At 46.7% G+C, this 20,511-nt stretch overlaps 1 protein-coding gene across 2 annotated transcripts; it reads left to right on the forward strand.

The window, feature by feature from the left end:
• Window positions 1–20,095, forward strand: LMAN2 (lectin, mannose binding 2). 2 transcript variants are annotated; one of them, XM_045447311.1, is made up of 8 exons: window positions 1–426; window positions 595–713; window positions 13,204–13,321; window positions 13,924–14,003; window positions 14,186–14,347; window positions 14,455–14,569; window positions 17,529–17,648; window positions 19,417–20,095. In XM_045447311.1, the coding sequence occupies exons 1-8, from the start codon at window positions 231–233 to the stop codon at window positions 19,575–19,577; spliced, it is 1,071 nt and encodes a 356-aa protein (XP_045303267.1). In that variant the 5' UTR covers window positions 1–230; the 3' UTR covers window positions 19,578–20,095. The 2 variants fall into 2 exon arrangements, with proteins under 2 accessions (XP_045303267.1, XP_045303277.1); XM_045447321.1 differs by having other exon boundaries at window positions 16–426; window positions 19,395–19,555.
• The last annotated feature ends 416 nt before the right edge of the window (window positions 20,096–20,511 follow it).

Consider the following 20,511-nt stretch of genomic DNA (forward strand, 5'->3'; position numbering starts at 1 on the left):
CATTGCCGAAGCTGGCCGATAGGTTCCTCGCAGCCGCTAAGGGGATGTAACAGCACTCGACCAGGCTGGGGGAGCTGGTCGGTAAATAAAGCCGCCTTCCCTCCGGCTGCGAGGCCTTTTTTTTAACTTCCCGGTGAGACTAGGTTTGGAGGGTTTCCGGCCGGAGGCCATTAGATGGGACACCCGGAAGGCGGAAGTCCCAGGGCGGAAGTGGCCGAGAGGAACGGAGAATGGCGGCGGAAGGCTGGTTTTGGCGCTGGGGCTGGGGCCGGCGGTGCCCGGGGAGGCCTGGGCTTCCCGGCCCTGGCCCTGGCCCCACTACACCTCTACTTCTTTTTCTGTTGCTGGGGCCGGTTGTTGCAGATATAACTGACGGCAACAGTGAACACCTCAAGCGGGAGCATTCGCTTATCAAGCCCTACCAAGGTGAGGCCTGGGGCGGGAATGGGTGCTGGGTGAGGACGAGGCTGGACAGGGTTGGACAAGGGAGTTCCTTTCTCCTGAGCAAAGCAGCTTTGTGGGTTTCCTGTCTTTGGCAAGGCCAGTCCTGGAATGGCTTCTTACGCACCTATCTCTGTCCGTCTCTGCCCACAGGGGTCGGTTCCAGCTCCATGCCCCTCTGGGATTTCCAAGGCAGCACTATACTCACGAGCCAGTACGTGCGTTTGACCCCTGATGAGCGCAGCAAAGAGGGCTCTATCTGGAACCACCAGGTGAGTGGCTCCCAGGAGGTTAGGTGTACCCTTAAGTAAGCCACTACTCCCAGTCTCTGCAGCACCCAGACCTGAGCTTAGTTCGAAGGTTTGCTTGGCACCTTTCTCTCCCGCCCCGGTCTTCCTCATCTTGGTAACGCTCATCAGTGGTGACATTAACAGGTAATGACTACCGAAGCTACGACGTGTCAGGAACTGCACCTGACACTTTCCACCTTTCTCATTTAGTTTCTTCAAAAGCCTTGTGAAGTAAGTGATGTTATTTCCATTTTACTGACTACGCTGAGGCTTAGAGTTGAAAGTGCCTTTCTCAAAGTCACGTAGCTAGTAAGCACGGAACTCTCCGGCTGCCTGAATTGAACCCTCAACAGTGGGATAAATGGAATGAACATCTTTATTGGGTGGTTTCTGTGTTAGGCACTGGCCTTATGATGCCTTATTGTATTTAATTCTCAAACAGGCTGTTTGAGATAGTTGGCTATTGTGGCTTTATGCAGAGCTAACACAGCGAATGGTATAAACGTTTAAATTCTGATCTGTCTGATATCTAAGCCCAGCAATTCACTTGCTACACTTGACCCCCTACCCCTGTACGGTGGAGGAATCCCTTAGAAATACTTGCAGACTCCATCCATTTCCCCAGTGTTTCATTGATGATCTTGTCATCAGTGGTATAGAGGAGCTGGACTTGTAGGCAGTTTTAATTTCTGTGACTTTTGCTTTAGAGGTTAGGGAACCTGGAGTGTCACTGGCATGTCATACATAAGCAGTGGCCAAGATAAGTCGCTACACAGACTCCACACTGAGGAGGTCGAGGTAAGGAAAGGGGTGAAAGGGGAATAATTTTGGGCTGGGTCACAGCTTGGGGCAGATGCTGCCCCTGCCTACCTGATTCCAACTCTTCCCATGGCTTAAGCTGTTGGCCATTGTCCTAGTTTTCTCCACCCTGTTCTTTGGTCCATTCTGAGTGGCTTCCTCATTAAGTTCTGGGAGACTACGCCGTCCTTGTGTTGCCTCATCTGCCTGTCTCTTCCACTCCTCCTCTCCTTTGCTAGGGACATCTGGTTTACTTTCTTCAGCTTTCACTCTGATCCTCAGAGCCTGGGGTGTCTCATCAAGGGATAAACAAGCATTATGTCTATACAATCTGGCCCCTGGTGCCTGGTGTCTCCATTCATTCTAGTAATTTTGTTCCAGCCTCTCTGGCTGCTTTCTTGCCTCAGGACCTTTGCACTTGTTGTTCTCTCTGTCTGGGCACATTGCCTTCTGGCTCTTCATGCCTGCCTGGTTCTTTCTCATCTGGTGTGTCTCAGCTTGAGTGCCACCCACTCAGTATTTCATTAACTACTTTATCTCCCCAAGTCACATTCTGTCACATTATTCTGTCTTAGGGCTTCCAGATAATTTTAAAAAATTATACTGTAGGGTTACATTTTTTATGGAAGTGAGTTCAGTATAGCATTAAATTTATTTTTTAAGGAAGGTACAAATAGGGCTAGAACTATTAGAAATTGGTTCAGCTACAAGTAACTTAATTATGGTTGTATATATAACTATTGGTTGGCATTGTCACTGGTGTGGCAATGTCACAGGGCTGAGAGGATTCTACACTACATCAGATTTTTAGTCTGGAATGTAACTGTTCTTCCCCCACATCCCCATTCAGTTCTAGGGTCTTTCCTATTTGGCCCTGCAGATATTCTTAAAAGGTTGGAATGTTTCCTGTAAATCTTGAAAGAAATTGCTTGGAAGTCTTAGAATTTTCTGCCTAGTGCTTCCCAAGAACCACCTCTTCCTTTACTGGGCTGGAGAGCTGGTTTCTGGACTTTTCTTTGTTGCGTGCCCCCACCTGGGAGAGGGACTGAATTAGCAAACACTCCTAAGCACCTGGTGTTCTCTGAGCAAAGAGAAAAACACATCTGTGCTGTTTCAGTGGCGAGGTCCAGACCATGGAGTGGCCCCAAGGTGAAGTCTCAAGACTGACTGGAGCACAGGACATAGGGGGATGCCCAAGGGGCTGATTGGGCCCCATCTTGAGGAGCCTTGTGTGGAGGCTGCAGAGGTGGTGGTTGACCTTTTTTGGCTGATGTACTGTCTGAAAGTATATATCCTCTTGTGTTTTTTAAAAGTTCATATCCCAGGGGCGCCTGGGTGGTGCAGTCGGTTAAGCGTCCGACTTCAGCCAGGTCACGATCTCGTGGTCCGTGAGTTCGAGCCCCGCGTCGGGCTCTGGGCTGATGGCTCAGAGCCTGGAGCCTGTTTCCGATTCTGTGTCTCCCTCTCTCTCTGTCCCTCCCCCGTTCATGCTCTGTCTCTCTCTGTCCCAAAAATAAATAAACGTTGAAAAAAAAAATTAAAAAAAAAAAAATTAAAGTTCATATCCCAAATTACTTATTGTAAGTTTGAATATTTGCAAAGGATGTAGTTTCTAGCATATTTAAATATTGCCATTTTAAAATAAAGCTGTTTGGTACTCTTCAGTATGTTCAGTGGAATCTAAATATTTCAATTTGGTATCCATTGTGTGTTTTAAACACTGAATCAGCCTGAATTATACATCAGTTTTGTTTTGTTTTTTTAATTTTTTTTCAACGTTTTTTATTTATTTTTTTGGGACAGAGAGAGACAGAGCATGAACGGGGGAGGGGCAGAGAGAGAGAGGGAGACACAGAATCGGAAACAGGCTCCAGGCTCTGAGCCATCAGCCCAGAGCCTGACGCGGGGCTCGAACTCATGGAGCGCGAGATCGTGACCTGGCTGAAGTCGGACGCTTAACCGACTGCGCCACCCAGGCGCCCCTACATCAGTTTTTTTAATTCAATGTGTGTTTTCATCTCATCCCACACAATTTCATCCTATGCCATGTATTTAATGCTTGAAAATTTCTTCTTGATTAGCTTGTTCTATTCTCTGTAACTAAAATAAATATAATAATTTAAACCTTTTAACTTTGGGGGCGCCTGGGTGGCTCTTCTGGTTGAGCATCTGACTCTTTGTTTCAGCTCAGGCCTTGATCCTAGGGTTTTGGGATCCAGTGCTGCGTCGGGCTCTTTGTAGAGCATGCGGCCTGCTTAAGATTCTCTCTCTCTTTCTCCCTGCCCCTCTCCTCCATTCTCTCTCTCTCTCTAAAATAAAAATAAATTAGAAAAAAATTAACATTTTAACTTTGTTGGGACCTTGAAACTAAGTTTTAATATGGGGGGATGTTACAATTATTATTGATAACACAGTTGGTCAAAATAAATTCATTACACAATTTTGAGATAATTATTGTAAAAATAAAAATTTATTGAAATGCATCTCAATAAGCTGTTGTCCCTCCAGTCCCTGTCTGGATGGGTATTATTGTCAGAATGAGACAGGCCTCAGCACCACTTCTACTTTGTGTTTTTATAGATGTGAATGCTGAGAATCTGTGTTTACTTAAATAGTAGATGGAGATGCAGGGAGTTTTGTTATAGCAGGGACACTAAATATTTTAAACTTCTGTTGGTTTATAAACTCAAAATCATGTAGTGATCTTTCATCAAAATGATGATGTATCAGTTAACTATTGGATTAGCTCTGCCTTCCGCTAGTTACAAGGACGTGGAAACCACTAAGTGTAAAATGCTGTATGATTGCCACATGATTCTGGTTTAATTGGCTCGGGGGAGGGTCAGGGCATTAAGATTTCTGAGCTCCCCAGCTGGGTCAGCTGTGCAGCTAGGATGGAAAACCACGGCTGTCGAGTCCTCCTTCCAAAATCAGCTTCTAAGTCCATTCCAGCTGGTACTTCACCTGCACCTGCTTAAAATCCTTCAGAGGCTTTATATTGTCTCTATTTTGGTATTTCCCTCCACTGATCTACAGTCTTCAATCTGCCACGTGCAAAGACTTTCTAAGGCCCAGATAGTCCTGTAGGAATCAGTTTCCAGGTTTCAACTTCTGTGTATACTCTTTCCTGAAACTCCTCTCCCTATGAACATACCAGGGGCAGGAGGATAGGTGTTCCTTTCTCATATCCCTGTTCTCAGTTGCCCTTCTGCTTGGAGGCACACCTTGCACCAGCTTGGGGTCTTAGCTCAGTGCATTGTTCTCAGGTACAGAAAACTCCTGGGCACCAAAGAGACAGTTTGGAATCTGGTTTCTGGGCTAACTTTTGTGGAGGTGAGATATTTAAAAAATTTTTTTCAAATATATAAGGGCTTTTCTAGTTATTAGAAAAATAAGTTGTTGTTAATATCTAGTTTGGTTTCACCATGGTCAAGGAATGCAATCTGTTATTTCATTTCTTGGAGGTCTGTTGAGTCTTGCAAATGGTCTGGTTTCTGGAAAATTTTCTGTGTGTGTCTGCAAAGAATGTGGATTCTCAGGTCGTTGAGTACAGTGTGCTGTTTGGTCCTTAGTTAAATTTACTGATTGGGTTCAAATATCTGTATTCTTCCTGATGTTTTTGCTTGTTTTTATCGATTACTAAGAGAAGTATGTTAAAATTTCTCTGTGGATTTGTTTTTACTTTTGTAATTCCGTTAGTTTCTGCTTTACAGATTTTTGAGGCCAAAATTTTCCTGGTAAAGGGAATCTTTTATTAAGAAATGTTTTTGGGGGCGCCTGGGTGGCTCAGTCGGTTGAGCGTCCGACTTCGGCTCAGGTCACGATCTCGCGGTCTGTGAGTTCGAGCCCCGCGTTGGGCTCTGGGCTGATGGCTCAGAGCCTGGAGCCTGCTTCCGATTCTGTGTCTCCCTCTCTCTCTGCCCCTCCCCCGTTCATGCTCTGTCTCTCTCTGTCTTAAAAATAAATAAATGTTAAAAAAAAAAATGTTTTTGTTATTAAAATGTCCCTTTTTAAATTTTGTTATTGATATAGCTACACAAGCTTGCTTTCGGTTTAGTGTTTGCATGCTGTATCTTTTCCTTTCCTTTTCCTTTTTTCCATTTCTTTATGACTTAGAGTTATTTTCTTGTAAACTCCATGTAATTAGTCTTTTGAGGGGTTGTTGGTTTATTTTTGTGGTAAAATACACATAACACCATTTACCATTTTAACCTTTTTTCCCCCACTTTTAAATCATTTAATTTATGAAACCATTCTCTTCAGTAGGATGCTCCTTGGCATTTAAACGGTGTTTAAAAATGTAATGGTGAGGTGCCTGGGTGGCTCAGTCAGTTGAGTGTCTGATCTTGGCTCAAGTGGGGATCTCCTGGCTCGTGGGTTTGAGCCCTGCATTAGGCTGTCTGCTGTCAATGCAGAGCCCACTTAGGATCCTCTGTCTCCCTCTTTCTGCCCCTCCCCTTCTCGTGTGTGGACTCGCGCGTGTGCTCTCTCTCTCTCTCTCTCTCTCACAAAAATAAACATTAAAAGGAATATAATGGCTATCTATAAAAAATTAATTTGATTATCGTATTTATGTAGCTGCACGTGTAAAAGAAAATTGGGGAAACATTTTTTATTACGGTAAATGTCCATACCATAAAATTTACCATCTTAACCATTTTAAGTGTCCAGTTCAGTGGCAGTTCATTCACCTTGTTGTGCAACCATCACTGCCGTCCATCTCCAGAATTTTCCTATCTTCCCAGACTGAAACTCTGTACTCATTCAACAGTGACTCTCCATTTCCTGCTCCCCAGAGCCCCTGGTAACCAATATTCTTCTTTCCGTCTGAATTTTACTCTTTTAGGGACCTCATTTAATGAAATCCTAGACTATTTGTCTGTGTTTGGCTTACTAATTTATAATTTAGCATAATGTCTTCAGAGTTTGTCCATGTTGTAGCCTGTGTCAGTACTTCATTCCTTTTATGGCTGAGCAATATTCTGTGTGTGTACACATTTTGTTAATTCATGTATTTGTTGATGAACACTTGGGTTGTTTCCACCTTTTGGCTATTGTGAATAATGCTGTCAAGAACACGGGTGTGGGGGCGCCTGGGTGGCTCAGTCGGTTAAGCGTCCGACTTCAGCTCAGGTCACGATCTCGCGGTCCGCGGGTTTGAGCCCCGCGTCAGGCTCTGGGCTGACGGCTCAGAGCCTGGAGCCTGCTTCCAATTCTGTGTCTCCCTCTCTCTCTGCCCCTCCCCCATTCATGCTGTGTCTCTCTCTGTCTCAAAAATAAATAAACGTTAAAAAAAAAAAATTAAAAAAAAAAAAAAAGAACACGGGTGTGTATGAGTGTCTGAGTCCTTGCTTTTTTTTTTTTTTTCCTCCCCACCTAGGAAGTGGAATTGCTGGGTCCTATGGTAATTCTATATTCAACTTTTTGAGGACAAACTGTTTTCCACAGTAGCTACACCATTTTACATTCCCACCATCAGTGTGTAAAGGTTCCAGTTTCTCCACATCCTTGCCAACACTTTTTCTGTGTTTTTTGTTTTGTTTTGTTTTGTTTTGTTTTTTTTATGATAGCCATCTATCCTAATGAGTGTGAGGGGATATCTTGTAGTTTTGATTTGCATTTCTCTAATAACTAATGACGTTGAGCATTCTTTCATGTGCTTATTTGCTGTTTATCTTCTTTTTGGAAAAATGTCAAGTCTTTTGTTCATTTAAAAAAAATTTTTTTTTTTTAACGTTTATTTATTTTTGAGACAGAGAGAGACAGAGCATGAACGGGGGAGGGGCAGAGAGAGAGGGAGACACAGAATCGGAAGCAGGCTCCAGGCTCTGGGCCATCAGCCCAGAGCCCGATGCGGGGCTCGAACTCACGGACCGTGAGATCGTGACCTGAGCCGAAGTCGGACACTCACCCGACTGAGCCACCCAGGTGCCCCTCTTTTGTTCATTTTTAAATTGTGTTTTTAACTTTAGGAGTTCTCTATATTCTGGAGACATTAATCCCTTCCCAGTTACATGATTTGGAAATATTTTATTCCATTTCGTGGTTGTCTTTTTATTATCTTGATGTTTTTGATGTGCAAGAATTTTTGTTGTTGTTGTTTATTTTTTTTTTTTTTAATTTTTTTTTTTTCAACGTTCATTCATTTTTGGGACAGAGAGAGACAGAGCATGAACGGGGGAGGGGCAGAGAGAGAGGGAGACATAGAATCAGAAACAGGCTCCAGGCTCCGAGCCATCAGCCCAGAGCCTGACGCGGGGCTCGAACTCCCGGACCGCGAGATCGTGACCTGGCTGAAGTCGGACGCTTAACCGACTGCGCCACCCAGGCGCCCCTGTTGTTGTTTATTTTTGAGAGAGAGGAAGAAAGTGTGAGCAGGAGAGGGCAGAGAGAGGGAGACAGGATTCTAAGTGGGCTTTGCGTTGAAGCAGAGAGCCTGATGCAGGACTTGAACTCTTAACTGTGAAATCATGACCTGAGCCAGTCAGATGCTTAACCGACTGAGCCACACAGGTGCCCCAAGAATTTTTAATTTTGATGAAATTCACTTTATTTTGTTGTTGTCGTCTGTGCTTTCGTGTCCTATCCAAGAGATCTTGCTAAATCCAGTGTTGTGAAGATTTTCCCTGTGTTTTCTTCTAAGAGGTTTATGGTTTTAGCTCTTGAGTTTAAGGCTTTTACCCTTTATTTAGTTTTAAAATTAAACTTTTTGAGATAATTGTAAATTTACATGCAGTTGTAAGAAATAATACAGGGAGACCTTATGTACCCTTATCAGAATGTAGTTCACATTTAGTAAAATTACTGATGTGTTTTGCTTTAATCCACCTTCCTATTATTTTTATGTAAAAAATTAAAACAATTTTAAGTTATTATTTTTTTATTATTTACTTTCTATTTGTACTGCTCATTCTCTGTTCATTTTTCTCTCTGGTCTTCTTTTGAGTTGGTTAATTTTTATTCCATTTTTACTCTTCTGCTAGCTCGAAAGTTCTTTGCTTCCCAATTCTTCAGTGATTACTCGAGTTTAAAACACAGCCATATTTTACCAAAGTCTAACGATAATGTGTACCTTCTTCCTGGACAATGCAAGGATCTTAGAATACTTTAACTTTATTTACCCCATTGTTGTCATTTATTTTAATTCTATTTTAAAACATTGTTTCATGCAAATATTTATTTAGATTTTTACCCTCATATTTATTGGGTTTTTTTTGTTCTTTGTTCCTTCCTGAATCTCTGACTTTACATCTGGATAATTTTCTTTCTCTCTGATGAATGAAAGACAGTTTTAATGTTTTTGTTTATCTAAAAACGGCTCTTTTTGGGGGCGTCTGGGTGGCTCAGTTGGTTAAGTGTCCAACTTTGGCTCAGGTCATGGTCTCGTGGTTTGTGAGTTTGAGCCCTGCCAGCAAGGAGCCTGCTTGGGATTCATATTTTTTTCCTCCCTCCCTCTCTCTCTTTCTCTCCCCCCCACCCCTGCTTGCACTCTCCCTCTCTCAGATAAATAAACTAAAATAAATAAATAAAAATGTCTCTTTTTAAAAAGTCTTTTTTATCTGAAAATGTCTTAATTTTATCTTCATTCTTGAAGGATGCATTTGCTAAGCATAGAATCCTGTGTTCATTTTATTATTTAAAAATTTAAAAATATTTATTCATTTTTGAGAGACAGTGCAAGTGGGGCAGGGGCAGAGAGAGAGGGAGACACAGAATCTGAAGCGGGCCCCAGGCTCTGAGCTGTCAGCACAGAGCTCGACGCAGGGCTTGAACTCACAAAACTGTGAGATCATAACCTGAGCCAAAGTCAGATTCTTAACCATCTGAGCCCCTTATTCACTTATTTCTAAAAATGTTTATTTGAGAGGGAGGGGTAGGGGGAAGAGTGCACGCAGAGAGAGAGGGAGAGAGAATCCCAAGCAGGCTGCATGTTGCCAGCTCAGAGCCCCATGTGGAGCTCAATCCCATGAACCATAAGATCATAACCTAAGCTGAAATGAAGAGTCGGATGCTTAACTGACTCCCTCCCTTCCTTTTTGTGCCTAGGTGTGGTTTTCTTTTTTTTTTTTTTTAAGTTTATTTATTTTTGAGAGAAGGGAGAGAATATGCAAGCAGGAGAGGGGCAGAGAGAAAGAGGGAGAGAGAGAGAATTCTAAGTAGTCTCCACACTGTCAGTGCAGACCCAGTGCGGGGCTCAAACCCACGAACCATGAGATCATGACCGGAGCAGAAGTGAGTTGCTTAACTGACTAAGCCACCCAGGTGCCCCTGGTTTTCTTTTTATTTGTCGTCTTTGGTTTGTAAGATTTAAGATTTGTGGTGAAATGTCTGTGAATCAGTTTTAGTAAGTGCTTGGACATCTCTTTAAATATTCCTTTGCCCTGTTCTCTCACTTCTCATTCTGAAACTCCAGTTTATGTATCTTAGAGTTTTTCACTCTCTCTTACTGACAATTTTGTATCTACCATTCATTCTCTCTGCTTCATCCTACATATTTTTTTTTTTTTTTTAACCTCTCTGGCCTTGAGATCACAGATTCTCTCTTCATCTGTTTTTTAATTTTTTTTTTTTCAACGTTTTATTTATTTTTGGGACAGAGAGAGACAGAGCATGAACGGGGGAGGGGCAGAGAGAGAGAGGGAGACACAGAATCGGAAACAGGCTCCAGGCTCTGAGCCATCAGCCCAGAGCCTGACGCGGGGCTCGAACTCACGGACCGCGAGATCGTGACCTGGCTGAAGTCGGACGCTTAACCGACTGCGCCACCCAGGCGCCCCTCTCTTCATCTGTTTTTAATCTACCTGTCCATTACATTATTAATTTCAGTTACTGTGTTTTTTTAGTTCTAGGACTGTTTTGGTTTTTTTTTGTTTTTTTTTCCTTTTTTTCCCAGTTATTTTTAGGACACCTGGGTGGCTCAGTCAGTTAAAGTGTCTCATTCTTGTTTTTAGCTCAGGTCATGATCTCATGGTTCATGAGATCAAGCCTTGCATTGTGCACTGGTGGCATGGAGCCTGCTTGGGATTCTGTCTCCTCTGTCAGACCCTTCCCTACTCGTTCTCTCTCTCTCTCTCCCCCTCCCCCCCCGTCAAAATAAATAAACATTAAAAAAAATATATAAAATTTATTTTATTTTTTGAAATTCTCCATCTTATATTTATCCCCTTGATTATAGTTAACTAGTTATTTGAAAGTCCAGTATCTGGAATTCCCATCAGCCTGTTTTCTCCCTCTTTTCTGGCCTTGTTGATAACTTGTCTTTTTATGTGCCTGGTTGTTTATTGTATGCCAGATACTGTATTTGTAATATTGCTTGTTGAAAGATTTGAGGCCTGGGTGAGTCACTTTAATGTACTTTTCAGGGATTGAGAGGGCTCAAGCTGAGCTACTGCCCCGGGAGGGCCTTTCCTCATTCACTCTTGTTTTTGGGTTGCTGTCTTTGCGGTTCCAGCCCAAAGCAAGCTTGGTTCACCAGGCCTTCCACTCCCTCAGTAGGCCTTGGGGCAGAGTCTTTGTCCGTCTATCTGTCTCCTCACCTCTCAGTTGCCCCTGTAGAATCTGCAGATTCCCCAGAGCCACAACTGGCCAAGAGCTGGGAAGGCTAAGATTTCACACTACTTGCAAGCTGTTGTTAGGTGTCCACCAGCTCTGCATTCTTAGGGGCCGGAGCTGGGTCTCATCACCTTGGTTTTTGATGCCCACAGCTGACTGAAACTGTACACTGATGAATCAGTGAATGCACAAGCCACATCACCCGTGGTGGGATGTAAAGTTTCTCAGTTTTTTATTTTCATTTTTTTAAACATCTTTTAAAATTAAGTGAGCATTATGCCCAGCGATCCTGAGATTAAGAGCCCTGTGCTCTACTAACTGAGGCAGCCAGGTCCCCTTAAAGTTTTTTGTTTTTGATCTTTTATTTTTGATTTTTTAAATTATGTTCATTATACAAAATTCAAACATAGAAAGTAAACATTTCTTGTAGTTCCCCTACCAAAGTCAGCTATCGTTAATATTGGTTCATGTTCTTTTAGTTTTTTTCTCTATATATACTAATATTTATTAAAAATTTTTTTAATATTTTTATTTTTGAGACAGAGACAGAGCATGAGTGGGGGGGGGGGCAGAGAGAGTGGGAGACACAGAATCTGAGGCAGGCTCCAGGCTCTGAGCTATCAGCACAGAGCCTGACATAGGGCTCGAACTCACGGACTGTGAGATCATGACCTGAGCTGAAGTCGGGCACTCAACTGACTGAGCCACCCAGGCGCTCCTACTAATTTTTTTTAAAAGCACTTTTGCAACTTACTTTCTTTCGCTTAGTATCTTTGGTATCTTCAGGTGTAAAGGCTTATGGATCTGTCTTGAGTCTGTTAAAAACCCGCAGCAACCAGATTGACCCCCAGAAGATGGGAGTATCAATAATCCCATTGATTGAGAACATGTGTTTCTTTCCATCCTCATCTACACTGGTATTAATGATCTCTTTAATAGTTGCCAATTGGATAAGTCAACAACATCTTGTTCTAGTTTGCCTTTCTGATGGGCCTTTATTTTAATTTTTTTAAATGTTTATTTTAGAGAGCGTGTGCACTCAGAGTAGAGAAAGAGGGAGACACAGAATCTGAAGCATGATCCAGGTTCTGAGCTGTCAGCACAGAGCCTGATGTGGGACTTGAACTCAAGAATCGCAAGATCATGACCTGAGCTGAAGTCAGACACTTAACTGACTGAGCCACCCAGGCGCCCCTGGGCCTTTGTTTAAATACTTGCTCATGTACCCAACTGCAGACTTCCTCCAAGTGGGTTCCTGTTAAAGTATTTGTCAACACCTTAGTTTTCATGAGGAACTTTCTAGTGGATGAGGCCAGGCTGTTTCCCTTATTGTGGACAGTGTCCAGCTCTGCACCGATGTTCCTGAATGCCTGGGTGTATCTGCCTTCTTTCGTATCACAGTTGTCCAGAGACCCCAGAACATGACCTTTCCAGCCCCCCAGCCCTGGCACTGTCATCACACTGAAGTTCGGCTGGGCCTGCAAGAGGCAGTAGGTATGCTGGCCAAGAACTTGGGGTTTGGAGTCATCCAGAAGGTTGGTTAGAAGGGAAAGACAGTGGGGATGGAAGACCAGAAAAGAATTGCTGCACTTTGTGTTAAAGGCGTGAAGGCCATGGGAGATATATAAGACACAATACAAGTTTCTAAGACAGATCTGAATGTGAGTCAAGACCATCCATACCTGCTGTGGACAAGTTATTTTGTCTCTGAATGGGTTTTCTTTTTGTAAAATATGTGGCTCCAATAGGGTTAGTTCGAGAAGATTTTGGGGCAGGAGCGGTGGAGATGGAAAGGAAACAGGGCTGATGGGTTTGGCTGGTGTTGAGGAAGGTGAATCAGTGTGAGAACCTGTGGCCAGGCTCAAGAGAAGACTGGGCCAGAGTGGGCAGAGTCTGGGCCTCAGACAGCTTGGGACACTGTGTGACCTCCCTCCTTCCCCCCCTCTCTTCCTGCTGAGAATGCTGAGGTGGTCTGTTGGTCAGTGGCACTTGTGACCCTGCTACCTGCCCCTTTTTCGAGGAGTGTCTAGTCTCTGTGGAGGAGATGGGCCTGTATGGGTCACCTCTGTTTGGCAGGAAGGCCCAGGGAGCTCTGAAGTAGCTCTCTCTGCTTTCTCTCCAGCCTTGCTTCCTCAAGGACTGGGAGATGCATGTCCACTTCAAAGTCCACGGTGCAGGGAAGAAGAATCTCCATGGAGATGGCATTGCCTTGTGGTATACCCGGGACCGCCTTGTGCCAGGTAGGGAGGTGCTTGTATAGGTGGGGGCATTCTGCCCAGGTTAGGGCACTGGAGCTCCTCTTTGAGGAAACCTGGGACCTCGAGTCTGCTCTAGGGAGTGTCCCTTTGCGAAGAGGGATAGCTGGATCCTGCAGCTCAACTCTAAACCCCATTGTGGCCTGGTGTTGTACACCAGCTAAGAATGGATTTTACCATTCTACTGTTTTTAAAAAAGCAAAAACAAGGAAGACTGTGACGGAGGCCATATGTGGCTGCAAAGCCTAATGTTTCCTGTCTGGCCTTTGACAGAAAGTTGCTGACCCTTGGGCAGAGGATGGGGTTTCCTTTCTTCTGTAGGAGTCCTTTCTGCCCCCTTGTCACCTGACATGTCAGAGCACATGTCCAGGTACTGACCCCTCAACAGTTAACGGTTTCAAACTTTGAGTCCTCTCTGCTGTACCCCTACAACTCCTCCTGCCTTAGAGATCCCTTCTCTTTCCTGGGTGAATGACCACAAATCAGCCTCCCTTTCCCCCACCCATACTGGCAATACTTTGTCCTTCAGGTACCCAGGGGACAACTCCAATATCTCCCATTACAAAAGCATCTCCTTCTAATTCCAGGGCCTGTGTTTGGAAGCAAAGACAACTTCCATGGCCTAGCCATCTTCTTGGACACATATCCCAATGATGAGACCACAGAGGTATGCCTCTGCTCTCTCCCTCAGACAGGACAAGAAGGACTGGGCAGTTGGCTGGGGGGTGGGAACCAAGACTTCTCTCTGGTCTCAGCACAAAAGGGGCCTCCAGGGATCAGGGTGGCGGGCTACCCCAGTGCCTCCCACAGGATGGGCTGGCCATAGAGTAATTGGTGTCTCGGTCTCAGCGTGTGTTCCCGTACATCTCGGTGATGGTGAACAATGGCTCCCTGTCCTACGACCATAGCAAGGATGGCCGCTGGACTGAGCTGGCAGGCTGCACGGCTGACTTCCGCAACCGCGATCATGATACCTTCCTGGCTGTTCGCTACTCCCGTGGCCGTCTGACGGTGAGCAGGCAGGATGGGGTCCGGTTATGCCTGTGCCAGTCCGTGGAGGCTTAAGTTGATGGGCGGGCTTGGACCTGGCACGTACTTGACTTGCTGGCTGGCTGCAGGTGATGACCGACCTAGAGGACAAGAACGAGTGGAAGAATTGCATCGACATCACGGGAGTGCGCCTGCCCACTGGCTACTACTTTGGAGCCTCGGCTGGCACCGGAGACCTGTCTGGTGAGCATCTGGGCTGAGGGAGGCATTAAGTCTCAGTCTTGACCTTCCCTGGTCTGTCGGGAGCTCGTGACATAGTTGATAGCTTTCCTTCTTAAACTTCTTTCCTTTGGTTCCACACACACCTGGGTTTCTTCCTCTACTTTCTAGCATCTGGGAATGTTGTCACACTTGGGGCTTTATTCCGTGAGCACTCCCTCAGCAGTCTTCCCCTCTGCAGCTAGGGGGCTGAGTATGCTACAGGGTCCCACATTTCCATCACCAGCCCAGACCTTTCCAGACCTGTGTCACCCAACAGCCTGCTCAGCATCTCTGCCTGGATACCCAACAGGCATTTCAGCCTTCACCTGCCAATAGCTGAAGCCCACATCTTGCCACCAAGACATAAATGGCACTTCTGTTACTCTAGTTGCTCAGTCCAAGAAGACTTGGTGCCACTGTGGTCTCTATTTTTTCTCTCACATGCCACCTCTCATCCTTTGGTGAGTCTTGCTAGGTTTGTCTTCTCAGGGCAGCAGACTACTTTTCCTCTCTTACTACTTGGCAGGTCCAGGCCATCATCTTCACTCGCTTGGACAACTGCAGGAGCCTCCCATGTGGTCCCCTCCTTCCACACCAGTTCCCCAACAGTCTCTCCCAGTTCAGTCAGAGCGATTCCGTTAAAGCTCAAATGAGGTCTTGCCACTCCTCTCGTCTTCTGCAGAGTCAAGGCCCCTGTCTGTCCCAGTAGCGGTTGCTGGGCCCTGTGTGCCATGCCTCCCCTACCGCATCAGCCGTGACTCATGGCTTCCTGCTCCTTTACATCACTCTCAGCTCTTCTTCAGATACACCAGCGCCCTCCTGCTTTGGCCTTTTTACCTGTGCCTCATTCTTACCTCCTTCAGGTCTTACTCAGATGTCACTTCCTCACTGGGGCCTTCCCTGATTCCTACATACCCCAGTCTCCTATGCACTCCTTACCACCTTTCTTGGCTTTATTTTTCTTCATAGCATTTAACCATCTTGGAATCTACCATGTAATTTATTTCATTTCCTAGGTATGTTTAACTGAATTGTAAGCTTCATAAAGTCAGGGCTCTTATCTTCTTTGGCCCAAAGTGTGTCTGTATGCATTGGGATGCTGCTAGCCTATGCAAGCCTCGCTGGGCCACCAGGCCTGGGTGACACTCTATAGTGACCCTTGGCCATGGTCCTCAGAAGGCATCAGGGTCCTCAGAGGGCTGGCAGCAAGCCCAGGGTCAGCTCTTGCTGACCAGAAGTGGGAAGCAACGTATAGGACCAGACAAAGGGCTTATTTATCCTCAGGATAGACGTTTCTGAGAGCCTCCCCTTCACCCTTGAAATGTCGAGGTTCCTAGAGAGTCCGTTGCTTTGGGGTTTTAAAGTTTTTAGTGTGGATAGTCCAATAAGTCCCTTTGCCCCTGTTACCCAGCTTCAGGTAATCATTACTTGCTCGTTGATTACTTGGTAATTAGTTACCAGCTGGATGTCAGTCTTGTGTCATAGTCCTTCAACTCAGGTTATCTGGAATTTCATTGGGTAGTACATCAGCATATGTCAGGAGAAGGTTCTGGAAACAAAGCCAGATCTGTGGCAGGTGGATGCTCTCCAAGGCTATTTGGAGAGGCCCAATAAAGAGTGTTGGAAATTGACTATCTACACAGTAGTGCCTGACCATTAATCAGAAAGTTGGGAATGCTGGCCTCTGCAGCAGGCGTCTCATGGGGAGTCACATGATGTAGTGGTCTCTTTTCCCTTTTAATTCTTTTTTTGTTTGTTTATTCTGGGAGAGAGAGTACACGCACAGGGGAGGGGCAGAGAGAGAGAGGGAGACAGGGGATCTGAAGCAGGCTCTGCGCTGACAGCAGAGAGTGCAATGCAGGGCTCAAACTCACAAACCATGAGATCATGACCTGAGCTGAAGTTGGACGCTTAACTGACGGAGCCACCCAGGCGCCCCTCTTTTCCCTTTTATACATCTGAGACCATTGGGAATTTGAGAGTTGAAGGGATTTCCCCACGATCACACCTAGGAAGGGCAGAGCTTGGGTGGAAACTCTGGTCGAACTTCAGAGTCAGGACTTGTCCCTATGCCTCCGGGGCTGTGTGTGCTGGGCTCTGAGATACCACTTGGCTCTGCCTGACCCAGTTGCCAGGTCCTTGCTCTTTAGGCTGTCCCTTTTCTGGTTTCCACAGAGTTCCTCTTGAAATGAGGCTTTTCCTCAGGTTCCAGTAGGTTAGCTGAACTGATGCTGGAATCAAGGGACCAGGACCCCTGTCTTGGTTCTGATCTCAACCTCCCCATCTCACAAATGGGGTGGTCACTTACTGTCAAGCAGAAGTTCTCTTCTGCCCATACCTGAGCCTGTCTCTAGTGTTTTCTGGGACAATCACTGCCCAGGTATTAGAGCCTCACCCTCAGCTGGTTGCTGAGTCGTTCATCTGCATTATGAACTTGGGTCTCTGATGGGAGCACCTGGCAGCTGCCTGCCTGCCCCTCGGGAAGATCAGACTTCTCAATTGGCTGTAGGGTAACATGCAGGTCCTTTTCTGGTACAAACTCTCTGCTGGGCAGTCTGTCTCTGCTTTGTGTGTACTTTCTCATTTTCTTGCCATGATTACCAGGCAAGATGGAGATTATAACCTGGATTTACAAACAAGGAAACTGCCTCAGGATTTAGACCCAGGTGATTTTGACTGTAAAATCCATGCTTTTTTTCTGTCCTGCCTCCTCCCAGGTTTGTTATTGTTGAGTTCTCGAGGTATTCTAGCTCCTGGAATACCTACTAGGGGCAGCTGGGGGTCACTGGGAAGAAAACAGACCCCTCACTAGGCAGGAGCAGAATTCTCCCTGGGGGACCTCGCCACTCTGAGGGACTGGAGCAGCAGCTTCTCTCTGGGGAAGGCCATGGGCCCTAAGGCAGTCTCCATGCTCCTTCTAAGCTAACTCTTGATCCTACAGACAATCATGACATCATCTCCATGAAACTGTTCCAGCTGATGGTAGAACATACGCCTGATGAAGAGAACATTGACTGGACCAAGATTGAGCCCAGTGTCAATTTCCTCAAGTCACCCAAAGGTATGTATGCAAGGCCCACCTGGGCCTGGGTGGCCTGGTATGGGGTTGCAGTGGGGCTGGCTTGGCTGAGTGTGTATGGTCCATTTGCTCTTGCTTGGTCCAGTTGTGATTGTGGCTTGGGGTCTTGAATCAGCAGCCAGTGCTAATGAGTAGATTTGTGAGCACCTGGTGCCTATTTCGGCTAGTGCTTAGTGCGGGGTTAATGGCCAGTAAAGCCAGAGGGGCCAGTTTGTTGGTATAGGTGGCATGCAGGGCATTCTGATACAACATGTGTGTGGTCTCAGTGAATGGCCTGGGAAGTAGGTGCTACCACTAGCCAGGGCAACTGGTCCTCCAGGTTTCCTCAGCTAGAAAGAAGTAAAGACAAGAATCAACTTTGAGTTTTTGCAAAGCCCCAAAGCCTGGACTCTTTCCATGGTGCTAATTAGCCACCAGTCTCTCCTCACAGAGCAAGAGTTCTGGTTGAAGTGAAACTCCTATGTGTGTAGACATCCAAGAACCCTGAAGTTTGCCTATGGGCCAGGATGGGAGCACTGAGGAGCCTCTCAGCCTAGCCCAAGGTCACCATGTAGAGTGTGAGCCAGAGTGGAACCCAGCACTTAATGTGACCTCTCACTTTTTTAAGATTCATATTGCTTACAAATATCTCAGGGGCTAAACAAATCCTGCCGTGTACCCACTGTTTTTGCAACCTTTGATTGGAGGGTTTCTGGCTGACGGCTTTCAGAGAATTCCTCCGCTCTGACCTACCCAGCAACCCAATAAGGTTGGCCAGGCAGGGCTTAACTCATTTGCAGACGTGTTGATCCATTTGCTCCTTTAGCAGATGGTTCCAGAGCTTTCATTCACTGCCTAGCCATGGGCTAGGTGCCATCCTAGGGCTTAGTCTAGTGACTGAGGCAGAGAAGGGGGCAGAGGAAAAGAGAGGCTGGTGGTGAGACCACGTCAGCAGGCCTGCCCTGGTTAGGTTGTGTGGGAAAGGATGACGTAGCTTGGCTCCTGCCTGGCATTCCAGGCCTCCTCCACAGTGAGGAGTGGGGGGCTAGGGCTGTGGCTCCGGAGGGAGGCCGAGTGGCAGGAATAGGGCCGAGGCTGCACAGGGCAGGAGGACTTGAGTCCAGATTCCTGTCCCTTCACCCACAGACTAGTGAACTTGACAAAGTCTGTTCCTGCTCTCAGCCTTCTCTAAAAGTGAGATTATGAGCTCCCCATCCCAGGGTAGTTGGGATTCCAGGAGAATATCTCATGTGTCAGGGCCTTGTTTCTGGTAGAATTCTTGATGTTAGCAAGCAGAGAAGTGGTGTGGCTGGAGAAGAAGGACAGGGGATGGAGGGCCTGGGAGATTCCCCCCACCTAGGGACCATGGAATACATCCAGGTGTAAGTCAGGGCCGCTTTCGGCCAGGGCTGTGTCTCTCTAGGTCAGGCTCTTGGACCACTGACTGCATGGGGCCAGGGTGGGGCTTGTGAATGCAGGTCTTGGGCTTGCCTTGTGCTGACTCAGGCTCTCCTGGGGAGGCCAGGAATTCGGTTTTCACCAGCCCCTTTCAGAGAAGACACCTGAGGCCTTGCTCCCTGGGAACCTCAGTCCCAGTGGGATTATTCCTGTGTCCATTCCCCCGCCCCTCTCTGGTATAGCTGTGAGCAGGACACAGGGCTGGCTGCGGCCTATTGCTCTGCTCAGTCCTGTTGGACTCCCTGTCTCCCGGGAGCCCGCCTGGCCTCTCTCTCCACTTTACCACTTCAGCTCCCCCTCTCTTCTCCCCCAGACAATGTGGATGACCCGACGGGAAACTTCCGCAGCGGGCCCCTGACGGGGTGGCGGGTGTTCCTGCTGCTGCTATGTGCGCTCCTGGGCATCATCGTGTGTGCCGTGGTGGGGGCCGTAGTGTTTCAGAAGCGGCAGGAGCGGAACAAGCGATTCTACTGAGCGGCCGGCGCTCTGCTCTGGGGAAGGCCTGGTTTTGGGCCCCGGCACTAATGTGAACTTTTTTTTTTACTGAGATTGTAAAAGAAAAACAAGACGACCTTATTTCTTAACCGTTTCAAAGAAATAATTAAAGTATTTTCGTACATTTTGCTTCTTGCCCAGCAGGGATAAGCTGCAGGGCTGGGGAATAGGGTTTGGCATCCCCACACCTGGGGCAGAGGTCCTCACCCATCTCAGGAGCAGGGAGGAGTCTGTGCCTGGAGCTGGGCCCTGGCAGGTGGCTCTTGAACACTGGAGGGCCCCCCAAACACATTGTGGTGGGTGTCTGACGATGCAAGCAGTGATTTTGTTCTGTGCGGTGTGTGTTGGTGGAAAAGGAGGCTGACTGGGGAACCTGGGCCTTTTTGGTCACCCTCTGAGCTTCTTCCCAAGGCAGAGCCTCAAGTGAGGCTGGAGGAGCAATTTGGTGGGGCTCAGAGTGTGACCGTTTGCTAAATAAAGTGAAATAACCAACCTCAGCTGTGTGACTGTCCTAAGGGGCTTGCTTTTCTTTTCCTTCAAGTAACTTCCAGGTGGCCAGTGCTTTACAGCTCTCAGCCTCCTCCCCTCGGCCTTGCCACACAGCCCCAGGAGGCAAGTGCTGTGCTCCCTGTTCCCAGATGGGGAAGCACAGCTCTGGGAGGTCAAGCGAAACTTGCCCAGTGTCACATAGCAAATGAGGTCATGGGGATGGGGCCTTGTGCCATCTTCCACGTTCTCTGAGCCTCTCACTCTGGGCAGGGGAAGATGTAGGGTACCACACAGAGGGTGGGACCTAAGTGCAAGCGAACTCTAGGGAACTCGGGCTAAGGGGGGCTTCAGGAAGATCTGGAAGGGATTTGTGGGTACAGAAGGACAGGCTGGGGTCGGTAATGGTATTCCCTTTGGGGTGCCT

Source organism: Leopardus geoffroyi, chromosome A1 (assembly GCF_018350155.1).
Source record: "Leopardus geoffroyi isolate Oge1 chromosome A1, O.geoffroyi_Oge1_pat1.0, whole genome shotgun sequence".
Classification (NCBI taxonomy): Eukaryota; Metazoa; Chordata; class Mammalia; order Carnivora; family Felidae; genus Leopardus; species Leopardus geoffroyi.